Here is a 21098-nt window from a genome sequence, read left to right as displayed (position 1 = left end):
ACTTCTTATGACCCCGCCATGCTTTTTTTTTTTTTTTTTTTTTTTTCTTTCTTCCTCCCTCTCCTCCTGATGCATTAGCTCAGTGTCTTCCTTTTCCCTGCATTTAGTGCATTAGCATAGTGCCCTTGTTCTCCCTCACCACTCTCAAATGGATGTGCTGGGTCAAATGGGACTCTGCGCCACTGGCATTAAGAAAATGAGCATCGATGTGTTCTGAGGTACAAGCACAGTGATACTGGCGACTGCTGAATCCTGACATGGCCATCTTTCATGCTGGTTGCATCCTGTTAGCACTGTGTTTTATCATCATACTTAACAAACCATCATTTCTGACTAATATGGCTTACATGCATACCTGTATAAATATTGGCTAATAATGGAATACAGCATATATTATACATAAGGAAATTTAAAGAGTTTCACAAATGTATAGTTTGTCCATTAGAGGGCAGTAAAAAATTTGATTTTTCAAGTGTGTAAGGCCCTACTGAGCACATATTGAATATTTCTTGCTGCTGTTTACTAAATTTAAAAATTAGGACTTTTTCTGCTTTTACTGGACTGGTGCCATGTTTGGGATAATTGTCATGCTAAAAAATAAGCTGTTGTCAATCAGATGCTTTCCAGATGGTACTGCATGGTGGATCAAAATGTGATGGTACTTTTCTGTTTTCAAAGATTCATCAAATATGATAAAATCCCCCAAACCACACTCTGAAATTCGGCCCCACACCATGACTGAGCCTCCACCGTGTTTCACAGATGGCTGTAGGCACTCACTGTCGTACTTTTCTCCTGACCTCTTCTGAACAGCCAGAAATTTTGACTTTGAATTAATGACTACACAACATCTGTTACCACTGATTTTCAGTCCAGGTCTTGTGTAATTTGTCATGCCTCAGCCTTTTTCACCTGTTTTCCTTCCTTGAGAATGGCTTCTTGACTGACAGCCACCCTTCCACTGAGGCCATTTCTAATGAGGCTTCAGATAACAGTAGATCAACTATAGGTACAGATCCATCTGTCAGGTCTTTGAATTATTTCTTTCTATTTCTTAAGAACATGGGTTTCAGATACTGTTCACTTGTTGTAGATTTAGCTTTCTGGGTTTTTATTTTTTAGGCCTGGTACTTTTATATCTACTTGTTACTATATTACCAAGACAGCCAATAGCCTTTTGGCAGTCATGTTGTTGGTGCAAAAATATAATTTTATTCCTGTCAAACTATTACCTTTGATATTTTTCATAGATTCGACTAAGCAAATGGAAACAAGTGTATCTTTGGCAGTAATCTACAGGTATGTAAGTGAGAGGATAAACCACGCACACTAAAAGGCCGCTGTGGTGTGATAGGTTTGTCACTGATCCTGGCTCATGCAGTGGAGTTATCAAGTGTAGGTAAATATTTATAGGTTGTTTTGAATGAGCACAAATAAATGTGGAAGCGAGTGTGTTCCTATGCCCACTGTACATTAACCGACTATGGGATCTCCAAATTTACCCGATCAACTCATCTCTGAAGGAAGATGAAGAAGCAACATCAACAAATAAGAAAATATCATTTGACTAGAGAGACAAAATGGTCATATACTCTAAATTGCACAATTTTATCTAATTGTCTTGTTTTTTTTCCTGGGTTGGGGTGGAGGATGCCTTTTTTGGAGGCAGATGATGGAGTGAGTCATTATGATAACAACAGGCAAGACTGGGCAGGAATGGCGCTTCTGCAGCGATTTAACATGGAGGAGCTTTTATGTCGTCCCAGATAGGTCCAGTCGGCGGAAGGCCGAGCCCACATTTTCTCCTCATCCAACCTCCGCTCATATTTATGCATTAGGCGTCTCTGCAGTGAGCCACCGAACACTCATGTGTTTTAAGGAGGTGTCCCTAGATCTCCCTCCCATCCTCCCGCCCTCTCTGTTTCTCTCTCTCTCTCGCCTCCAGCATTCTCCGCGCTGCTGATCCGCGGGGTTTCGGTGCGCTCAAACGCGCTCGGCGTTCAGACTCCTAAGCACCCCCGATGGCCCCCCATCAGCGACACTGCACTAACCAGACGACCAGCCCCGGCTTGAAGCTCCCTTAGCGAAGGCAGGACCCCGAGAGTCCTCTCCTGGAATACCGCATTGTTTATAATTTCCAGCCACACAGAAAGAGAGAGAGACGGAGGAGATGGTGCTGATGATGCGCCCGCGATGGTGGATTTCCCTTTTGTGCGTCTGTGAATTGATGCACGTCGGTCATCAGAGCAGCCCTAACGCCGGAGATGGTAACTGATGCTATTTTGGATGATGCATGAATTGTTATTGCGCAGCCAAAGCGTTAAATCACTATCAAAGGGCCTGTGTTTATTTGTTAATCAACGCCTCGTCTGCTTCATGCTTCCTGAATTTAAAAACGTGCACGCAACCCACAGCTGTTCCACTGTGTGAAAAGGAAATGAAAACCATCGACATTTTAATCATAACTGTTTGTGATCCGCGCGTTTCTATCACTGCTGATCTCCGCGCGGAGGAACGGGCGCGTAATGAAGTCGGTGTTGTCCCCTTTCTCTCTATCTCTCTCTCTGTGCAGGAGACGCCTTGTCGAGCTTGAAGGCTCTTCGTGATGCGGGTAGGTTTGTCGGGAAGGAGGACACGGTGCCTCTCCGCCTGCTCTACAGCAGGCACAACCACAGCCAGATCACACAGGACGAGCTCAGCACCAGGATTAAAGCCAGCGCCAGCTCCGACTCCACGCAGGTACACAAGGTGCTTTCGTGTTGTGAGGGTGGAGTGTGCGATTGTGGAAAGATGCCTCTGTGTTTACAGTTGTCTATTTTATCCATTCAACCCCTCCCTACGTGTCCTCACGGTTGGGGGGGGGGGGGGGGGGGAATCATTATTTAGCAAGCAGGGATACAAAAAAAGGACGCTGACAACATTTTGACACGAGCAGGTCACACTAATTACACAGCCTGGAGGTGCTATATGGGTCATAAGCAAAAGAAGAAAAAAATCCCACCGCAACCTACACCCATAAAATGCTTTAAAATACTAAGATTAGTGATAGGACCTCTGAGTTCATTTATCCCCACTCAAAATGATCGACTATATGTCACCTGCTCAAACCGGATAATTAATATTTTAGCTTGCATCTCGTCCGTCCAGCTGGGTTGTTGTCTCAGCAGCTGCCTCACCTACCACCTCAAAAACGCTGCCTAATGTCCCACTAGGCAGCATTTTTCACCTTACACATGAAAACGAATGACCAGAAGCTTTCTTATTGAGCCCATGATCAGCAAACTTTGGCTTGTCACATGTATACCAGCGTCAGCATGTACTGCGAGCTGGGCGATCACTGTTGACTTAGTCTTAGAAGCGCTCTGGCCTGTCTTTTGGGTCATTTAGAAATAGGGTTGGGTTGTTTCTTTTGTCCACCAGAGGGCATTAAACTCTATTGTCAGCAAATAAAACGGGCGGTTCAGTATTTTGTATAATAATACTGTGATAATAACTACTTTAAGGACTCATTATTTTTTTTTAATGGAGCTGTTGTTTATTATGAAAAATTGATATATGTTGCTGATGTTAGCTGATCTTTTGGGTATGGCGCGGTGAATATTTTAATATTTACTCTACAGTTCTGAAAAAGGACTGGTCTCTAAAATGGCAAATTACTTAAATAAAGACATAAATATTTAAATGCCTCTGCAGATATGTATATGATTGCATATACTATGTACTATGTAATATGATTGCCTGCAGCAGCCCCTGTTTTTGGATGTTAGCGCCAAGAACCAAGAAATACACTGTAGACTTACAGGTAATAAAGAGTATGGTTGGATTACACTTCGGACATGATCACCCAGAAAATTATTAATGTTTGAAAATTATTCAGAGAGCTGTTATTGAAAACTACCAGCTGCGGAAAAGCCTGGAGGCATTTGGCTTTGCCTGCCTACCATGACTAGTACAGTGCGGTAATAGTGTAGCTGTGTTCACTGAGTCAGTTCAGTCTGCTGGGTTCCTTTCAAGGAATGAGTCAGTTAGCATTGTACAAACATGTTAAGTGTTTTTAATTTGTATGGCTTAGGCTTGAGTAAGGCTAGCCTACTCAGGGCTCAGCGAGCGGAGAGGGCTACAGATGGCATCAGGCAGGGAGGTGTTAACCCTTTGTCTCTCTCACACCTCAGCCTGAGCTGCAGCCCATTGGGTAAACAAGCTAAGTTGAACCATCTGCCGTCAGATATCATTTTAATGTTTTCCTTTTGAAGCTCATTCTAGTCTCACGGCAGGTTTGTGGCACAGGCTTGCTGTGAACTGAATTTCAGAGGTAGCGTTTCTGCAGAGCAGCACAACAGTTTTCTATGAGAGATTTTGCTCAAAATATGTCATATTTTGATCTAAACCCTCATTATTTCCTGAGTCACTCTCATTCTCTGGAGTTTACGGCCCAGGAGATGCGTTTATTTTACTCTGATATCATATTGTGCCAACTCATAGTCATAAAAGAGCTTGCGTACAGGCAGCAAGTTAAAACATCAAAGTCATAAAATGTACATTGCAAATGCAGATGATCGAGGATGGGAGGGTGAGGAGATTTGATTTGTGCTCCGAGTCTTTTAATCTCCAGAGAGCTGATGCTCGTGATGTCACTTGCGCAATGTTTGATCAGTTATTGGCTGTTTTTAGATCAACAGCCTAAAAACAAATCTGTCAGATAGTTCTGAAAATGTGCGACACACATGGAGTTATTTATAGGCTTCTCTCGCATCACCTATTTTTAAGTCGCAGACACAAACAGCACTGAATGAGCTGCGGGGAGTTCAGCAAGGTGCTCTTGTTGTTTTGGTGAAAAAACAAACACTTCCAGTGAAATCAGTCTAACTGTGTCGGTTTGCATTTCCTGCCTGCCTCTCTGCAGAGCAATGATAGGCTTATAGTCATTCTTGAACCATCACGAGTGGAAAATCAGGCTCGCCATGACTCAGAAATCAATGCGAGAGGAGTCACCAGTGGTCTCCTCATATTGGTCCTGCTAAGTCAGGATGGGATGTGCTTTCATTAACCACAATTACTGGTACCTCCTACCCTCGTGGATACAATCTGCCAGATTAGATTTCATCAAAGTGTGGAATTGCCATTTGCACATGCTCTTGCACACACCCACACAACCTCTTAACTGCTCATATATGCATTGACCGGCACAGGCACGCTCCTGCAGACAATAGAGTCTGTGATCACTGGGGACATCAGGCTATCCTTGGGTGAGCACAGGGGCACTTCCTGAAATGACAGCCTACACACACACACACACACACACACACACACACACACACACACACACACACACACACACACACACACACACACACACACACACACACACACACACACACTTTCTCCTTTGTTGTCATGTAGTGTCCAGTCTGTAAAGCAGGTAGCCCAAGCCTCAGGGAGACGGTAAGCCATGCTTAAGGTCTCCACTGGGGCTTTACTGGACCTAAAGGAATTACTGTGGGGAGTTATTATTGACCCAGGGGGCACACCCCATACAATATGTGTCCAAGACTTGGAATGAATCAGACCCTCCCCCAGCCACATCAATCAAACAGAGTTCATGCACTTAGAGATGAAGCAGTGATCGGTGAAGAAACATTAAATGAGTCGGCGTAGGGTTAGATTTTTTTTTCTTTTTGATGGTGAACTTAATTCACTTCAATTCAATTTTATTGTTCAGCTGTATTTATATAGCATGAAATCACAGCAACATTTGTCTTAAGGTGCTTTATATTGTAAGGTAAAGACCCTTCAATAATAGAACCCCCCCCCCAAATAAACAATTGATCCCAGTGAACAACCACTTGGTGACAGAGGGAAGGAAAAACTCAATTTTAGCAGGAAGAAACCTCCGGCAGAACCATGCGCAGGGAGGTGCAGGCATTTGCTGTGACCAGTTAGGGTTATGTGTGTGTGCAGACTTGGCTTACTTCATTCCTGCAGCTAATCGGTGCTATAAACACACAATGCAGCCGTCCATCAGTGTAGATGAGACTTATCCATGTCTATGATACTGAACTTCACCATGCATGTGATAACGGGGACTTTAGAAACAGCGTGCAGCTTCTCTTCTCTGTCTTTTTTAGGTGAACCATGTGGCCCAAGCGAGCTTTCAAGTTGACGCTTTTGGTCGGAAGTTCATTTTGGATGTGGAACTGAATCAGTGAGTATTTCATTATTAAATCTGTCTGTCTTTGTTTGTCTGTGTGTCTGTGCTTGTATGTCACTGTGCCTGTCTGGGTTTCTACTGGGCAGGTTTAGGTTAATTAGCGATTCTTAATTGGGCGCGGATGTTCTCTCTTTGTTGGTCCAGTTCCAGCACATCCCTAAGTTGGAGAGGCAAAAAAACAAACAAAACTGGACACACAGATGCATCTTGTGAAAGCAAAGGTTGCCTCATTTTCCAGGAAAAGACTGTAGTGTGAGCTTGCTTGTTGAAATAACTGCTTCAGGTGTCAAACTTGTGTTTCTCAGTGCCTCTTGTTCTTGTTTAGCATGAATCCCCCCAAGTGCATGTTGCACATTAAACTAGTGATGACTTCAGTGTTAAATTGAAGTAGGTCACTGTGGTGCTGCAGTGCTGTTTATTACCTGTTTTAGGGAATGCACATAACTGTACCACAGCAGCTGCTCTGTGGATAAATGCATACAGTGTGTGTGTGTGTGTGTGTGTGTGTTAGCGTGTTTGGAACTGGTCAGTTTTGTGTGTGATATAGAGGTTCCATCATAATAGGAAGTGATTTACAGTAAAGGCTCGAGCACAGCCCTGTCAGACACTAATATTGATCACAGCTGTGCTGATGGAAAGTAAGCTCCTCTCTCTCTCTCTCTCTCTCAGCTCTTCTTCTGTTTCTACAGCTTTCACATTTTAGTGTCATCCTCTCTAAACCTTTCCCTGTTCTTGTTTTGCTTTGGCTCCAGTCTGCCACTTTTACAGTCCATGTTTGTCTCATTTATCCCAAAAGCTTGTGAACTTGGCATGTGCATACAGTGAAGCTGCCTACTCATCACAGCGGAAGTCACTCTCTTGCTGAGTAAAATGTTACATCAGAGGAATTCCCAGGTTTAGAGGATAGCCTGCAACTCCCTGAGTGACATGTTGGCCTGTTATGGGTGCATGCATACATCTACGCATGTATGTTTGTACTGTTTAATGCAGACTGCTATCCTTCTCTATACAGGCAGTGTTATAAAGGTAACGAAATAAGTGAAAAGAGAAAAACGCAATAATGACACGAACAGGCAGTTTGCAGTTTGAAGGAACAACGGTGACAAACAGGAAGTAAACATGACACAGTTGGACTCATGTGCATCAAGAGTGATTTCAGCAGGAGTGGAGAGAGATACGAAAGGTGTCAGATCCTCCGGTTTAGCGCTAAAGGACTCAGGATCCAGCCTTCTTATGATTAGATTAACATGGAGTGCTATAAAAAAGTACGCATATGGATAAATGAATATAAAAGAGGGGTGTTTAGGAAGGTTCAGGGCCTCTAGGGCTGAGAGCAACATTGGAAGAAGGGAGTTCACATTATTAGCAGGATAAATTATTTGGATGCAGCCAGTTAGAGGTAGGCGAGTCTCCTCACCCTCACCTTCAATCAGGTTCTGCATTGCCTGTTGGGGTATGCCCCTTAGAATCTGAACCTCGGAGAGCCGATCCAGACTTCCTGTACGGAGATAACTGGCTGATCCACACAGAGAGCCGTACAGCTGTGTGCAGCTGTTCCAGATCTGTTACACCCAATAATAGTAAGAGACTGAGATCAGTACGATCGAGCATCATGCTGTCTTTTTTTATCCTTCGACAGAAATGAAATGATTTTTTAGGGAACATATTAGAATGTATTAAAAATATAAATTAACTGATAATAGGTTAATTCCTTTAATCACGTTCGGAATAAAAACATTTAACATTTCCTGTTTGAATTTCCTGCTTTGTGAAGGTGAACTTTTGCAAACTCTTAACTGCAAATTTTTTTAATTCATGATGATTTTTTATGATAACGTTATTTTAAAAAGAACAGTGAGGACACTTAATCGATAATTGATTTGTAAAAATTTTAAATTCTTGTTGACGATTAAGAATTTTATTTCAATTGAATATCTTTGAGTTTTTAAGCTGTTGATGGAACAAGAAATAAGTTGTTGCTATGCATGTTTGCATCTTTGTCCCAGTGCCAGCTGTCTTCATTCATGAAAAAAGAGCTTCAGTTTCCCTCCGTCTCACCTGAGACCTCCTCTTCCAACTCTCGTCTCCCTCCTGTCTACTGTCACTCCTCTGTGAACTGATCCCCTGCATGACAGCCACACTGATTTTGTTTACAGATAGCTTTCATCCCAGACAGAATAAACCCAGTTGATATGTGAGTGGGTGCAGGAGTGGGAGCTTTTTTAGCTGAATGAGCCAACACTGGTTTTTGGCTCCCTGTAACAAAGCCTCGTTCTCTCAGTTTGATCAATGAGTGCTGTGCATTTTTCTGTGTTTAGCTGTTGCCATGAGCAATCAAGAGTGGTGGGATTTTTTTTTTTTCCCCAGTTTTCACTGTCGACTGTGTCTCAAGTGCTACATTACATGTTATTATCATCGTTTTTCTTTCTGTGCCTGGAGTTAATGCTTTGCTGATAGACTGTGAATAATAGAGGAGCGTGGGTGTTTTGTTATAAAATCATATGCCTTATGCTTTTTAGACGCATGTTGGATACTATATGTATTTTTTTTTAGTCTAGTCCTCTTAATGTCAGATGGAAAAAAGCATGATTGGAGATGCCATGTGAGATGAGTTGCTCTGTAGGTGACTGTGTCGCTTTTATCTTTAGTTTAATGTCCCGCCAAATTCTAGATTCATGACATTTGTGATCCTCTCCCTTGCTTTTGGTGATCCCCTGACTTTCTGCCTACATCCATCACATCACTGATAAATACCAGATGATGTTTTCACCTCAGTTTTATTACACACACAGTATACACTGATCAACCACAACAATAATAACCTTCATCTTGTTACAATACAATGTTCTTTTGGGTCACACCAACCATCTAAACATGATCAAGTGCTCACCCCACCTCATAGCAGTGATGCTCACTGATGGTAGCAGTCTCAGCCAGCACCTCTGAGAGTGCAAGACGCAGAGCAGGCTTCAAACTCTCAACATCCCAGGCGAGATGTCCATTTGTGGAATCGGCCGAAACAAAGACTGATCCACAGAGACTCCTCCTGACAACCCTCCAGACCCAAAACGCAACCCACATCCCGGTGTTACACCCTACAGCAGACCCGTGTCCGTCCTCTGGTGGGCTGTATTTTTTTGTTTGTTTTGTTTTTAATGATAGAGACCAACACTATATAAAGTGAGCGATGTTGTTGTGGCTGAGTGGTATGTTTTCAGATCTATCCTGTCGTGCATTGATCGTGTTCGTAATCACGACCGGGATCCCATCGTGCACTCTGCAAAAAGGCTTGAAAATGTGTTTCGTGTCACAGAACCTGGATCTAGACATTTTGTTTAGAGAAGAAATGCCCCTCTCTTCTGTGCTCACATGAACTAAATACATAATTGTGTGTGCTTTAGTCTTTGATGCTTTCATCAGTAACATGCCGTATTGACACGAGCCACCCATCTGAACTGTGGCAGTGTATAGAGAGGAAGTCAGGAGGGGGGTTGGTGGGTCATGAGGTCTTTATACCCTTTCTCTGTCTTTGTCTTCCTCCAGTCCTGCATCTCAGCAACTGCCTGCAATTTTCCATTCATAGGACAAGAGTAAGCTGAAAATGTGAAAAGGGTTGGGGGTTGTCTCTCTTTTTTCAATCATCCTCATTTCCAACACACACACACACACACACACACACACACAAAAATCGTCACCCTTGATTGCCCCACACCCACTCTCCACACAGCCCTACCCCTGCTACCTCTTACCCCACCCCTCCCACCTGCTCTTGCTGAATAATAGATGTCGCTATAACATTAAAAGGGGAGTGTGCACAAGACGGCTTCTTTCGTCGTCCATCACGTGAAGAAGGGAAAACATTTAAGTGATATATGTTTACACTTCTACGCATGACCCCGACACATACACCGACTCTGTTTTAGTCCAGCAGCTACAGTATAAAGTTTGATGTTTGGTTATTTTGTGTCATTCATTTTTACGACAACTATAAATCTAACATTATTCATGGACATGTATCACAAGTTGGCAAATGTATGCAACAAAATAAACTCTTTAGAGATTAAATCCCCCACCCCTCCCCCCCAATAAATGTATTTATTGATGAATAAGTTGGCAGAATTAAAATATGACACTATGTTAGCATGTTAGTGTGTCTGTCTGACGCATCGCGGAAAATGTGGTAAAATGTGGTCCGGGAAACAAACCTGCAGTACTGCAGTTTCTCCACAAAGGTGGTTTTCAGCACATTAGCAGATGTTTATGTGTATGTCTGTGGAAACATTTTGCCAGCAAGGGGGTTACACACCTGCAAGAAAAGTCTTATTACACAGTGTTGCAGGTATGGAGGTGAAAAAAAAAAAAATCAGGGGTGGGTAATTGATTTTCCCAGGGGTCTACATGAGGCCCTGGGACTGTTGTGGAGGGCCACACCAAGAAGCTGAACTCAGTTCTGCTTGATATTAGTTTGATCTCTTTATAAACTTGTTGGTGACGCTCTCCACAACAGTACCAGTTTCTCATATGGCCCCTTTGGGAAAATGAATTGCCCACCCTCAGGATTGTTTTTACTAACTTTTAAGCACTCGGGTTAGGCAAAATCTGGTTCTGGCTTTGGAAATGTAAAGAAAAACAATATGCAGATGGAGAAGATGTAATTTGGAAATGATAAACCTACTTATACAGCGCTTTTCTACTCTATCTGAGTGCTGCTTCAGACAGCGTATCTTATTCCGCCATTTACACAAATTCAAACAAGCACTTTTTTAATGTTTAAGTGCTTTCTAAGTAACATTCAGATGCATTTACACTCATGAACGCATCAGGAGCAATCTGGGCTTCAGTATCTTGCCCAAGGAAGCATTTTGGCAGCCAGGGATCAAATGGGGAGGGTTGCGTCAGGATCAACCAGAATGAGATTTCCCAACTAGATCGATCAGGGGCCAGCAGGGTGCAGGTGGAAATTGTTGTAGTGTTGGCTGAAGATAAAGGAAGAGAAAAGTGTGGATGGAGTTTTAGGATGAAAGTGCACAGGTGAGAGAAGTGACTCATAGATGTAGCGAAGGAGGACATGCAGAGGGTTGCAGTGACAGAGGAGGGATAGGGATGCGGTGAAGTGGAGATGGATGATCTGGTGTAGTGACCCATAAAGCGATGGTATTCCTAATGAAGAAGATTATGAATAAACCGGCAGTATATGATGACATTATGACTGCATAAATAAATATAAAGTCATCTTCCTACCTGATTGTGTTCTAAAATTGTAGACACTTCCCATCATGTTTTTCTGATATCAAACATTATAATTACTGTATCATCAACAAATCATAGTGTATGACTACCAGCAGCCAATACCAGCCTGGCTGTGCTAGTGTGTATGGTTACTGTGTGTTTATGTTTGTGTGACAAAAATAGAGAAAAGCTGAAGACACTGAACATATCTGAATCATTTAGTATTCGTGCAGCATGCAGAATATGTACGTATGAAAATATGTGAGTGCAGACAGGAGAGGAGAGCTTCGTACATCCAGCTGGGACTGGAGTGTTTCGTAACCTCGCCTGTGTTATTAAATAAGCGGCTGCAGCAGCTTCAAGAGCCGAGGGCTTCTCCTGCTCTTTGTTGACACTGACAGACACTCAGTTTTGTTATTTCTACAACTGTGTCAAGTCTGCTTTTTCTGCATTCAGACAAATTCTTTATGCTAATGCGAGAGGTCAATTACAGGCAGTGCTAAATGCATTATTCATCTGTGTGAAGGCAGTGTGCACCAGGGATAGCAGTGTTGGTGGGGAGGGGGCGGGCTGGAGGCAACAGTGCTCCAGTATAACCACAGAGTCCTTCCAGATAAATGTGTTAGGCAGGGAGCTAACCAAACATCCCATGGTTCAGTGGTTTGATGAATGAGTGACTACACGTTGGTGCATCTGTACATCAGCAGGATTGTGTGTGTGAAGAGCAATAAGACATGAACTCTTAAAAGCTGCAGAGTCTTTGTGTGTATCGTCTCGCTGGGTCTCAGGTGCAGAAGAGGCACGTAAAGTGCGGTCTTAATGAGAGATAACTAAAAAGGATTGAAAGGAGTGGTGCTCAGACAGAATGAGAGCGGATCAATACTTAAAAGGGGGAAAATTAGGAAGAATAATACAAAGAGAGAAAGGTACATGACGTGCTTTCACCCACTTTTGTTGGTGATTTTAAATTGAATACTAAATTTGATATTTAAACTTAAGCAGAATGATTTATTAATGTTTGCAACAATTTACTGTTATTTATGGAAATTTTAATGCCAAATAAAGGATGTTTTTTTTCACATTTTTGCACTTGATATTGAAATAAACTCACTGCGCCTGTGTTTAGACAACAGCACAATGTTTGTACACACACCTATGAGCGCTATTTAGGGATTGCGCCCACATACCTCTGGCCCCAGGTGTCTTCTGTGCCGATGTGAGGGAGATTATTAGCCAATAAACCTGAACAAACCAGTTTGCTATCTTTTATTTTTTGCAAATAAATTTAATCGAGGCTTGACAAATGTGTTGAATGCTGTTTCTTTCACACATTTTTGCAAATCTGTTTTTGCAAATAATTCCAATCATGCATTCTTGCATCCTTTTGTTGTGATGATAAGAGGTTTGATCATAAGTTACAGGTGTCAGCACTTGTGCCTTTGTAGTATGTGCTGAATCTCTGTTGTACTTTGGCGCGGTCTGTCCTGTGAAAGAGATTTGGGACTTTGCCGTGATATTAGATGCAAAGTGATTTATATTGTAAGTTAAAGACCCAGCAGTAATACAGAGAGAACCCCAACGATCAGATGACTCCCTATAAGCAAGGACTTGGCAACAGATGCAAGGACAGAAGGCATACTGGAAGAGAGCCAGAGATTACTAACTAATGATTAAATATAGTTGCAGTGAGTGATGTTGAGTGATGAAGAAACACTCAGTGCGTCATGGGAAGCCCCCAGCAGCCTGCGCCTATTCCAGCATAACTAAGGGAGAATTCAGGATCACCTGATCCAACCCAAACTATATGCTTTATCAAAAAGGAAAGTTTCAACCCTGATCTTATAATTAGAGAGCGTGTCTATCTCCTGAATCCAAACTGGGAGCTTGAAAGCTGAAGGCTTTGCCTCCAGTTCTACTTTTAATAACCCTTGAAACCACAAGTAAGCCTACAGTCTGGGAACAAAATGCTTTATTGGGGAAATATGATGCTGTGAGGTCAGATCAAATGGGGCCTGATTATTCAAGACCTTGTATATGAGGAGATAAATAGTAATAATAATAATGCATAAATAACTGTGATCCTTCAGTTTGATTTTTTAAGAAAAGAAGAAAAGGTCCCAGTGAAGTAAATCCGATGAGCAGGGTGAGTGGTGAGCTAAGGTCTGCGCATGTTTTAGGAGCTTGTTGAAATCACAGGGACAGAGTAAGTGCTCATAATGAGACAACCACAGAGCCTTCTAAAAATAACCACAGCTCTGAAGGTGGTCTAGATTTATCTGAGAAGATCCTCTTGAAGGGGAGCTCAGCCAAGTTCAAACAAGCTAACTTTTTAAAAATTATATCTCATACATTTCTTTACAACTCTTTTGCGAATGTTTTTAATATATATTTTTAGCTTGGAGAAGAAAGGAAAACTGAGAGCAAGATCAGAGGGAAGATGCACAGTAAACTGCCTCGATATATGTGCCACCTACTCCACCCAGTGAGCTAAACTGGTGGTCAAGAATAAAATACCAAAGCTAACAAAACGAAATGATTATCCCGTGCAAAAGTTTGTTTTAAGTCACTAACAGAGAGATGGCAGGTTGTTGTTGTTAAAACACAAAATATTTTGTATAAGTGACGTTGGTTGCCGAGTAGCCTGCTGGAGTTACTGTAAGGTATAACATTAGTTACATTATGCTAGCTTAAGCTAACACAACATTAGCTTAGCTGATTGAGCAAAGCTGATTTCACCACAGCTGTGTCAAACAAAATGGTAAAGTATATTTCAGGATAACCCTAGAACGATATTGTTTTGAATGCTGTGTGATTTTGAGTTTAAATTCACACACCTTAAATTCTTTAGGCGCTGTCTTTTTTGTGTGTCACTGAATTGAAAGTATTTCCTCCCTTGTCTGAAAACCATGATAGCATCAGTAAGAAAGTCCTGCCTTTGTTATTGATGTGTTGGAGCAGGGCTGTGTTGGCAGGTGCATGTTCTTTGCCGTCTTCTTCATGTTGTTTTCTTTGTTAGATAGAGTAGGTAGATAGTCTTGTTTTCATCATTTTGACATAGAAAGATCCTGGAAGGCATCATAAGTATCTGTTCTGGTAACATCGCTAGTGCAAATGTCCCCCCCCCCCCCTCCTCGTGACCTGGAAGTCCAGGATGTCCACGATGGAGACAAAACTAATTAAAACTCTCCTCCAATGTTATTAATGGTTCAAAACTCCACCGGGTATAACTGAGGTAGAATTTTCCAAACTTATTATTGATTTAACTTTTTAACTGAGTGGCAAAACATGGCAAGGTAGTTACTCCTGGGCCTCAGTCACTCAGAGTAGCTGTAAATGAACAAAGCATGAAGTTTTTACCTTTTTTCCATACTAAAGAGAGATATTTTCCTAAAATGTTGTTCTTTGTATTGATGATTCAGCTGGAAGATTTGCCCATCTAAGTTTTGGCAGCATTTTAAAATGCCAGTTATCTAACAGTGTCTGATTTTTCTTCTAGAACTCTAAACTTTTAAAATATCTCCTTCCTACTTATGCTGGAGAAGCTCAGTGGGAGTAGCTGGTGGGTCTCAGAGTATTTTTTTTTACCTGACAATGATCTCTTGTTCACTCAGAGAACAAATAAGTGCATCAAAGTGCCATTGAGACTTTGCGTGACTTTCAGTGGATTTTGTGGCATTTGCCACTTGATCCCTAAAATGTGAGTAGGCATCGAGTAGCTTGGGAATTATTGCTCTGTGTCTCTGTGCTGTGCATGTGCCTGCATGTATGCAATTATTGCTCATCCTTACATCTTCATATTTGTATAATTTAATGATCTCTCATGTCCCGTTCCAGAATAGTCTATCATCCAGCCACAAATCAGATCTCTCCATCCCGATGTTGCTACAACCAGCTTTTCTCCTTTTCCACCTCCATCCTGGTTTCCCCTTTTCTATTCCCGGGCTCTGTAATTTATTACAGAGAGGCGTGATCAGATTTACGGCAAAGTTAATGAGAAAAACACTGAGAGGGGTGTGTGTGTGTGTGTGAGAGAGAGAGAGACAAAGAAAGAAGCAAAGGGAGTTTGGAAAGAGGTAAAAGGACAGAGGGAGGTATGAGGGTGTCCTTCATGCACCCTTGAGTTTGTGGGTGGGTTGAGTAAGTGCAGGAGATGGGGAGAGATACGGAGAGCACGCATGATAGAGATAGGTACTTGAAAGGAGTTTCATAAAAAAAAACCTCCTCTCCTCTCCTCTCGCCTCAGGCAGAGCTCCTCACTGTGATCCTTGTCAAACCTCTCTCTCTCTCTCTCTCTCTCTCTCTCTCTCTCTCTCTCTCTCACATGCAAGCACTTAAGCTCATAGCTTTAGCTATCACATTGGGGATTATGTTTGTGTGTGTGTGTATGTGTGTATGAGCTAATATAGTGCTCACAGGTAGTATATTACAGATTGTGTTTGCTAAGAGGCTCATTGGCACATCCAGGACTGTGTATTTACAGTCTGTTCTGGCTATGAGGCGGCGAGCATCTGTGCTTGGAGGTGAGCGGGATTAATGTAGGAGAACAAATAGCATCGGGGATGTACATAATAGTAATGCGTGCTGCAGCCGAGGAAGGTGAGGCAGTTTGGAAGTCCTTCAGAGCTTCTGTGCAAATTTGTGAGAAGAGTGAGGAAGATTGAGTCTTTGGAAAGCAATACTTGTTTTCTCTGTTGTGCTTTAAAGCAGTGGTTTTGGTTGCTGTAATAAATTCTTCTATTCAGGGTGGACATTTGGATGTTTTTCTCATACAAAGTCAGCGTGAGTGGTAGCTGGAAACATCTGCAGTCCTTGTATTGAAGGTTTACTTGGTTCTGAGTCAGTTTGACTTATGCAGTTATTTTTCGTTTAGTATAAAAAGAGTAAATGTCAGCTCCATTCATCATTAGGGTTCATGCTTTTGGGAAGATGAATGGCTGTAATATCACAGCATATCACAGTAAGGCGTCCGGTAATTGTTGGAATTTATCAGTCTGGACTGAATTGGCAGGCCGATTGACCAGCTGACGCTATCGTGTCTATGCTAAGCTGCCATTTAAAGGACAGGGCTTGTGTTGCAGATACCCAAGCATCCTCTTGGTTTATCATCCTTTCTCCCCATATTCACATTATTTATCCCCCAGCCTGCCTCTCCCACCCTTTCATTCCCCCTCTCCTATGCTGGGCCATCTCACTCAGTGTGGAGGATTAGTGAAGACAAAGAGAGCTCCTGGAGCCGGCTCTTGTTGAAGACAGAAACAGGAGGTAGACTGTTGTTCTCCCAGCAGGAAAAGATACTAATACCTCACCAAAGACTATTGTCTCAGATAGCTTACCCATTTTATTCTTTCACGCTGAAGTGCGGTTTACTGTCAGGAGATGAACTGCTTAACAAAATTTACCAGCCTACAAAATCCGATGTGTAGATGGAGACCAACATTACCACCAAATACAGACAGAAATGCAAACACATAAAATCACAGGGTGTATTAAATTGATACACATTTTTGGGGGGATATACCTTAGTAGTTATTACTACTCAGTCCCAAGTGTGCAGGTCTCCAAAGTCTCTTTGTCTCCATTATCCTCTCTCTACATGACATGGTGTTCACTAGCCATGCACGTGCTGTCACAGATAGAGCTTTGCATGTTCTCCTTAGTTCCTGCAAAATCCCCAGTCTCTGCATAATTCAGGAGTCAGCTCTGGTTGTCCTGTATGTTGCGTGCTATAGACCTAAGTGCGCAATGATGCCAAGAAAGTAGGAATACTGTATAGCTTTCCATCCTTGTTTATTACCTCTACCAAGGAAGTTATGTAACTGTTTTTTTTAACTGGTTTAAAAAGAAACTTACAGATTTGCATGAAAACTTTACTTTGCCTTTTCTTTTTCTTTAAAGTTTTCAAATAGGGCAGAATTATGCATTTTGAAATATATATTAGTACATGCATTGGAATAAATATCACAGGCTAATGTGGATAAAGACATCCCCCCCCTCTCATTTCTTACATGGGTTAAAAGGAATTTCAGTCTTGGCAGTCCGGGGCGGCTCTTGTTTGTGAGCATCAGTATTCCCTCTGCAATAAGAGCAGGGGTCCCAGGGAGTCTGCTGGTGGAACTACAAGCCTGATAAGTGATTGGAGAGTGAATGAATTATAGCCTGGAGACCTGTAATGAGGCCTCAGTGGGAGACAGGGGTGGGGAGTGGTGGGCAGGTGAAAGCAGCTGCAGCTTTCCCCAAAGAGAACAACCCCTCCTCAGTTTTTTCTTCTTTTTCTTTTGCCTTTTCACATCTTTATTTCTCTTACACACCTTTCCATCTCCCTGCCTCCCCCTCATGCTTTCTCTTGTGCACTTATCCTTCCTCAGCACTCCCCCCATGCTCATTACAGACGCCTGACACAGCACATATGCCGTCCTTTGTGTGTCCTTATGTGTCCTTTTATTACTGGGTTAAATGTCAAATCCATACATGGAGTCCATTTGATGACAGCAGTGCCTGTATGCTTATGTGTCGCTGTGTCGCTATATGTGGTTAAATTTGCTGTTTTTCAGCATCTTATTGTGTTTGTGTGTTTTTGGGTGTTGAGTTTATTAAGAAGGTCCTTTTGAAAAGCCTGTGTGAAAGCAGTGAAAAGCCTGGTACCCCAACACTTCTGCCAATCCACTCGCTCACACGCACAAACATTAGTCCTGCCAATCAAGCCTTTTAGTGCTCTTTTTCATCCCAGCGCCACCGCAGTGCTCGGCGACACAGATCGTGAGAGGAATTTTAGACCACGCAGAAACTTCGTTTATGTGTGCGTGCATGGCTCACCTCAGGAGATTGGACGGGGTTGCCACAGCAGATGTCTTTGCCCAGAGCAACTCACAACAAAAATGCTTTAAAGGAAGGCTGAAGTTTTGATGTGATGGACTCATTGCTTCTCGCTGCTTCAGTCACTTTTTACCTTTGCAAAGGGCCATTTAATGAAGTTGAATAAGCCTTTTTAGAACAACAATTTCCCACCTGAAGCTGCATCAGTGCTCTTATGTTTCCACTGGTTCAGTGTGTGTGAGTGTTTGATGGAGCGGGGGGTTGGCTGACATTAAAATGTAGAGGGAGATGTGATTGCTATGTAAATGGCTGTTCTAGGTTGGCTATGAAACACCGTGGGCTGTAAGCGAAGCGTCTGTGGCTCTGCCTCCAAAATCTCCTCCAGGGCTGATTGACAGCTGTACGCCAGCTCTTAGACAGATGTTGCTGCGGCAGCAGGGCCAAGAAGACTCTCTTCAATTACAGCTGAGGATAAGCAGACTATTTATAAAAGCAATGAGCTGAGAGGCAGACGCTGAATGAGACAGAAAATGAGCGAAAGCTGTGGTTGCCTGTTTGTACTGTCCCTGTTGCAGGCGCACATCTGGACTGCACAGATACTCTCACGTGCCAGACACAGCACAAATATGGCAACGAGCCACGTTATTAAAAGTGACAGGTGATTGATCATCTCGTTATAATGCAGCGTTTCCCTGGATGCATGTTGATCTTAGGCTGGAACATTGATGCCGATCAAGCACACCTCGTCATGGCAACTGCACTCTCCTCCAGAGGGAGAGAGGGGTGGATTTTCCCTTTACATCCCCCCAAAATATCAGGAACAGCAAAAGGAACATGACAAAGAGGAAAAAGCAGTGACTCAGCCTGTAAAATCCCAGATCCCCCCATTTGTTCAAGCATCTGCGGGATGTGCTGGTGGACGCCTGACAAACACAACCCAGAAAATCTGATGCCAACATCCAACATTCAGGCACTGCAAACCACCCCACTGGATCTGATGTTCTGGCAACAAGAAGGAGGGGGCGGGGTACATAATACAAGGTGCATGATTTGGCTGATTTTGTGTGAATAGGTGCATGATTTAGACTACTTAACAAACTAAAAGTAATAGATTAAAGGTCTTAAATGGATCTGTTTGTGTTCCTGGCAACGACATCCTAAGCCTCATTTTTACAAACCACATTTCCCTGATCATCATTTACGTTGCGGATTTGCAGCAGAAGGCTACCGCATGTAAACAGTTTATTTCTGTCACATTATCTGTTTGATGGCACATAAAGACGTAGCTCTCAGTTACACATTTATACATGCGCGCTCATCTTAAGCAGGGGCGGGGTGTGGGCGGGTGGGGGATCTCTCTACATAAGAGTGTGTCGGTGTGGGGGATGGGGGTGAGGCTGAGTTTGCGTCTTTGTCTGCTCAATAAATTATTTAAATCCCACAACAATTAAAGCTGAAATCTGTTATCGGCATCATCCATTAGGAGCCTGTGTTGGTGCCTTGATGCCTCGCTCGCTTTCCCCCCCGTCAGGGCTCAGCATGGGCCCGGACAAAGATCACAAGCTCTGAATCTTAAACACACATCCCAGCAGAACAAAGGCTAACAGTGCACTCCTGTGACCCGAACACTCTTGAACACGCCAAATGTCTTCATCACGGGAGTGCATGAATACGTTCACTGTGCTGTTTTTTTTTATGTCAAATGTTCACCGTGTCTCCAGAGTCACGGTGTGTTTAATTTGCACTGTGAAGGTTTAGTCTGAGGTGATGTTTGCTCCATGCATGCTCTATTTTTCTTTCCTTTACAGACGTGATGGCTGTGCATGGGATATCTGTTAGGATCCCGAGCGCTCTATTCACACCTTGTGTTCCGTCTCTTTCCCTTCCATTTTATTTCTCTATCCTGTATACCCACACATGTTTTATAGCCATAGCAAACTGCCCATTAGTCATCATAGAAAGCAGCATCATTCCCCTGTGGGTGTGCGCGCAGCTATGTCAGGACTTTTTTCTCAATAAAACAGTATATATGTGTGAGTATCAGCATCAGAAAACTTTTGCTTCCTCGCTGAAAGCTCAGTTAAAATATGAAAAATGCATCTGACTTTAAAACTGAAATCCTTTAGTAAGCATATATATATAATTTTTTTTGCTTGAAAGAGTAAATTTTGTCTTTTGTCGGAGATCCTGCTGTTTTTGTAAAAGTCCAGAAACTAGGTGGTCCATGAAAAAATGGATATGAATAAATTAGATGCGGGTCTTTAAGCAGCATTATTAAAATTTTACTTGTAAATTGAGGGACAGAATAACAACCACTTAAACTCTGTGGAAGCTCTGAGCTATGCCTGATTTTCCTCCAATTATGACAACCTGTGTCTGTCAGCTCCTCGGAAAACCCCTCATTAACATGCTGACTTATATTGGTTTAATGAAAATAGAGACGTAGATAATAACTCCTGGTTGAGGGAGGAAAGCTGAAGAATGGTGATGTAAGTGACTTTCAGGGAGAGAATGACCTACAAAAGAGACAGTTACAACCAACGTATGCAGAAGATCATCTCTGAATGCACAGCATGTCAAATGTTGACACAAGAAAAGAGAAGCAGAAGGTCTCTCTGGGTTCCCGGGGAACAGGAAACTGAGGCTACAGTTAACCAAAATTAGACGATAAAGATTGGAAAAACTTTGCCTGGTCCGATGAGTCACAAGTTCTGCTTGTGACTTTCATTCGACTGGGTCAGAATGTGGTGTAAACAACATAAAAGCATGGATCCATCCTGCCTTGTATCACCAATTTGGGCTGCTAGTAGTGGTGTAATGATGTGGGGAAGGTTTCCCTGTCAGGCTT

At 42.6% G+C, this 21098-nt stretch overlaps 1 protein-coding gene across 3 annotated transcripts in view; it reads left to right on the top strand.

Moving 5' to 3' along the window:
• Positions 1 to 1933: 1933 nt before the first annotated feature.
• adam22 (ADAM metallopeptidase domain 22) overlaps positions 1934 to 21098 on the top strand; it is a 70585-nt gene continuing 51420 nt past the window's right edge. For 2 of the 3 annotated variants that reach the window (XM_085292110.1, XM_085292112.1), the window contains exons 1-3: positions 1934 to 2267; positions 2573 to 2739; positions 6126 to 6202. In XM_085292110.1, the coding sequence (XP_085148236.1) occupies positions 2171 to 2267; positions 2573 to 2739; positions 6126 to 6202 (341 nt within the window). In that variant the 5' untranslated portion in view covers positions 1934 to 2170. The remainder of the gene's footprint in view (positions 2268 to 2572; positions 2740 to 6125; positions 6203 to 21098) is intronic. The other variant, XM_085292111.1, reaches the window with a different exon arrangement.

The sequence above is a fragment of the Mchenga conophoros genome, linkage group LG11 (assembly GCF_057382185.1).
Source record: "Mchenga conophoros isolate Kocher_MC1m ecotype Shallow Benthic linkage group LG11, M_conophoros_male_GT1.1, whole genome shotgun sequence".
NCBI lineage: Eukaryota > Metazoa > Chordata > Actinopteri > Cichliformes > Cichlidae > Mchenga > Mchenga conophoros.
Note: the sequence above shows the minus strand (reverse complement) of the source record. Positions and strands in the feature narration are given on the sequence as shown.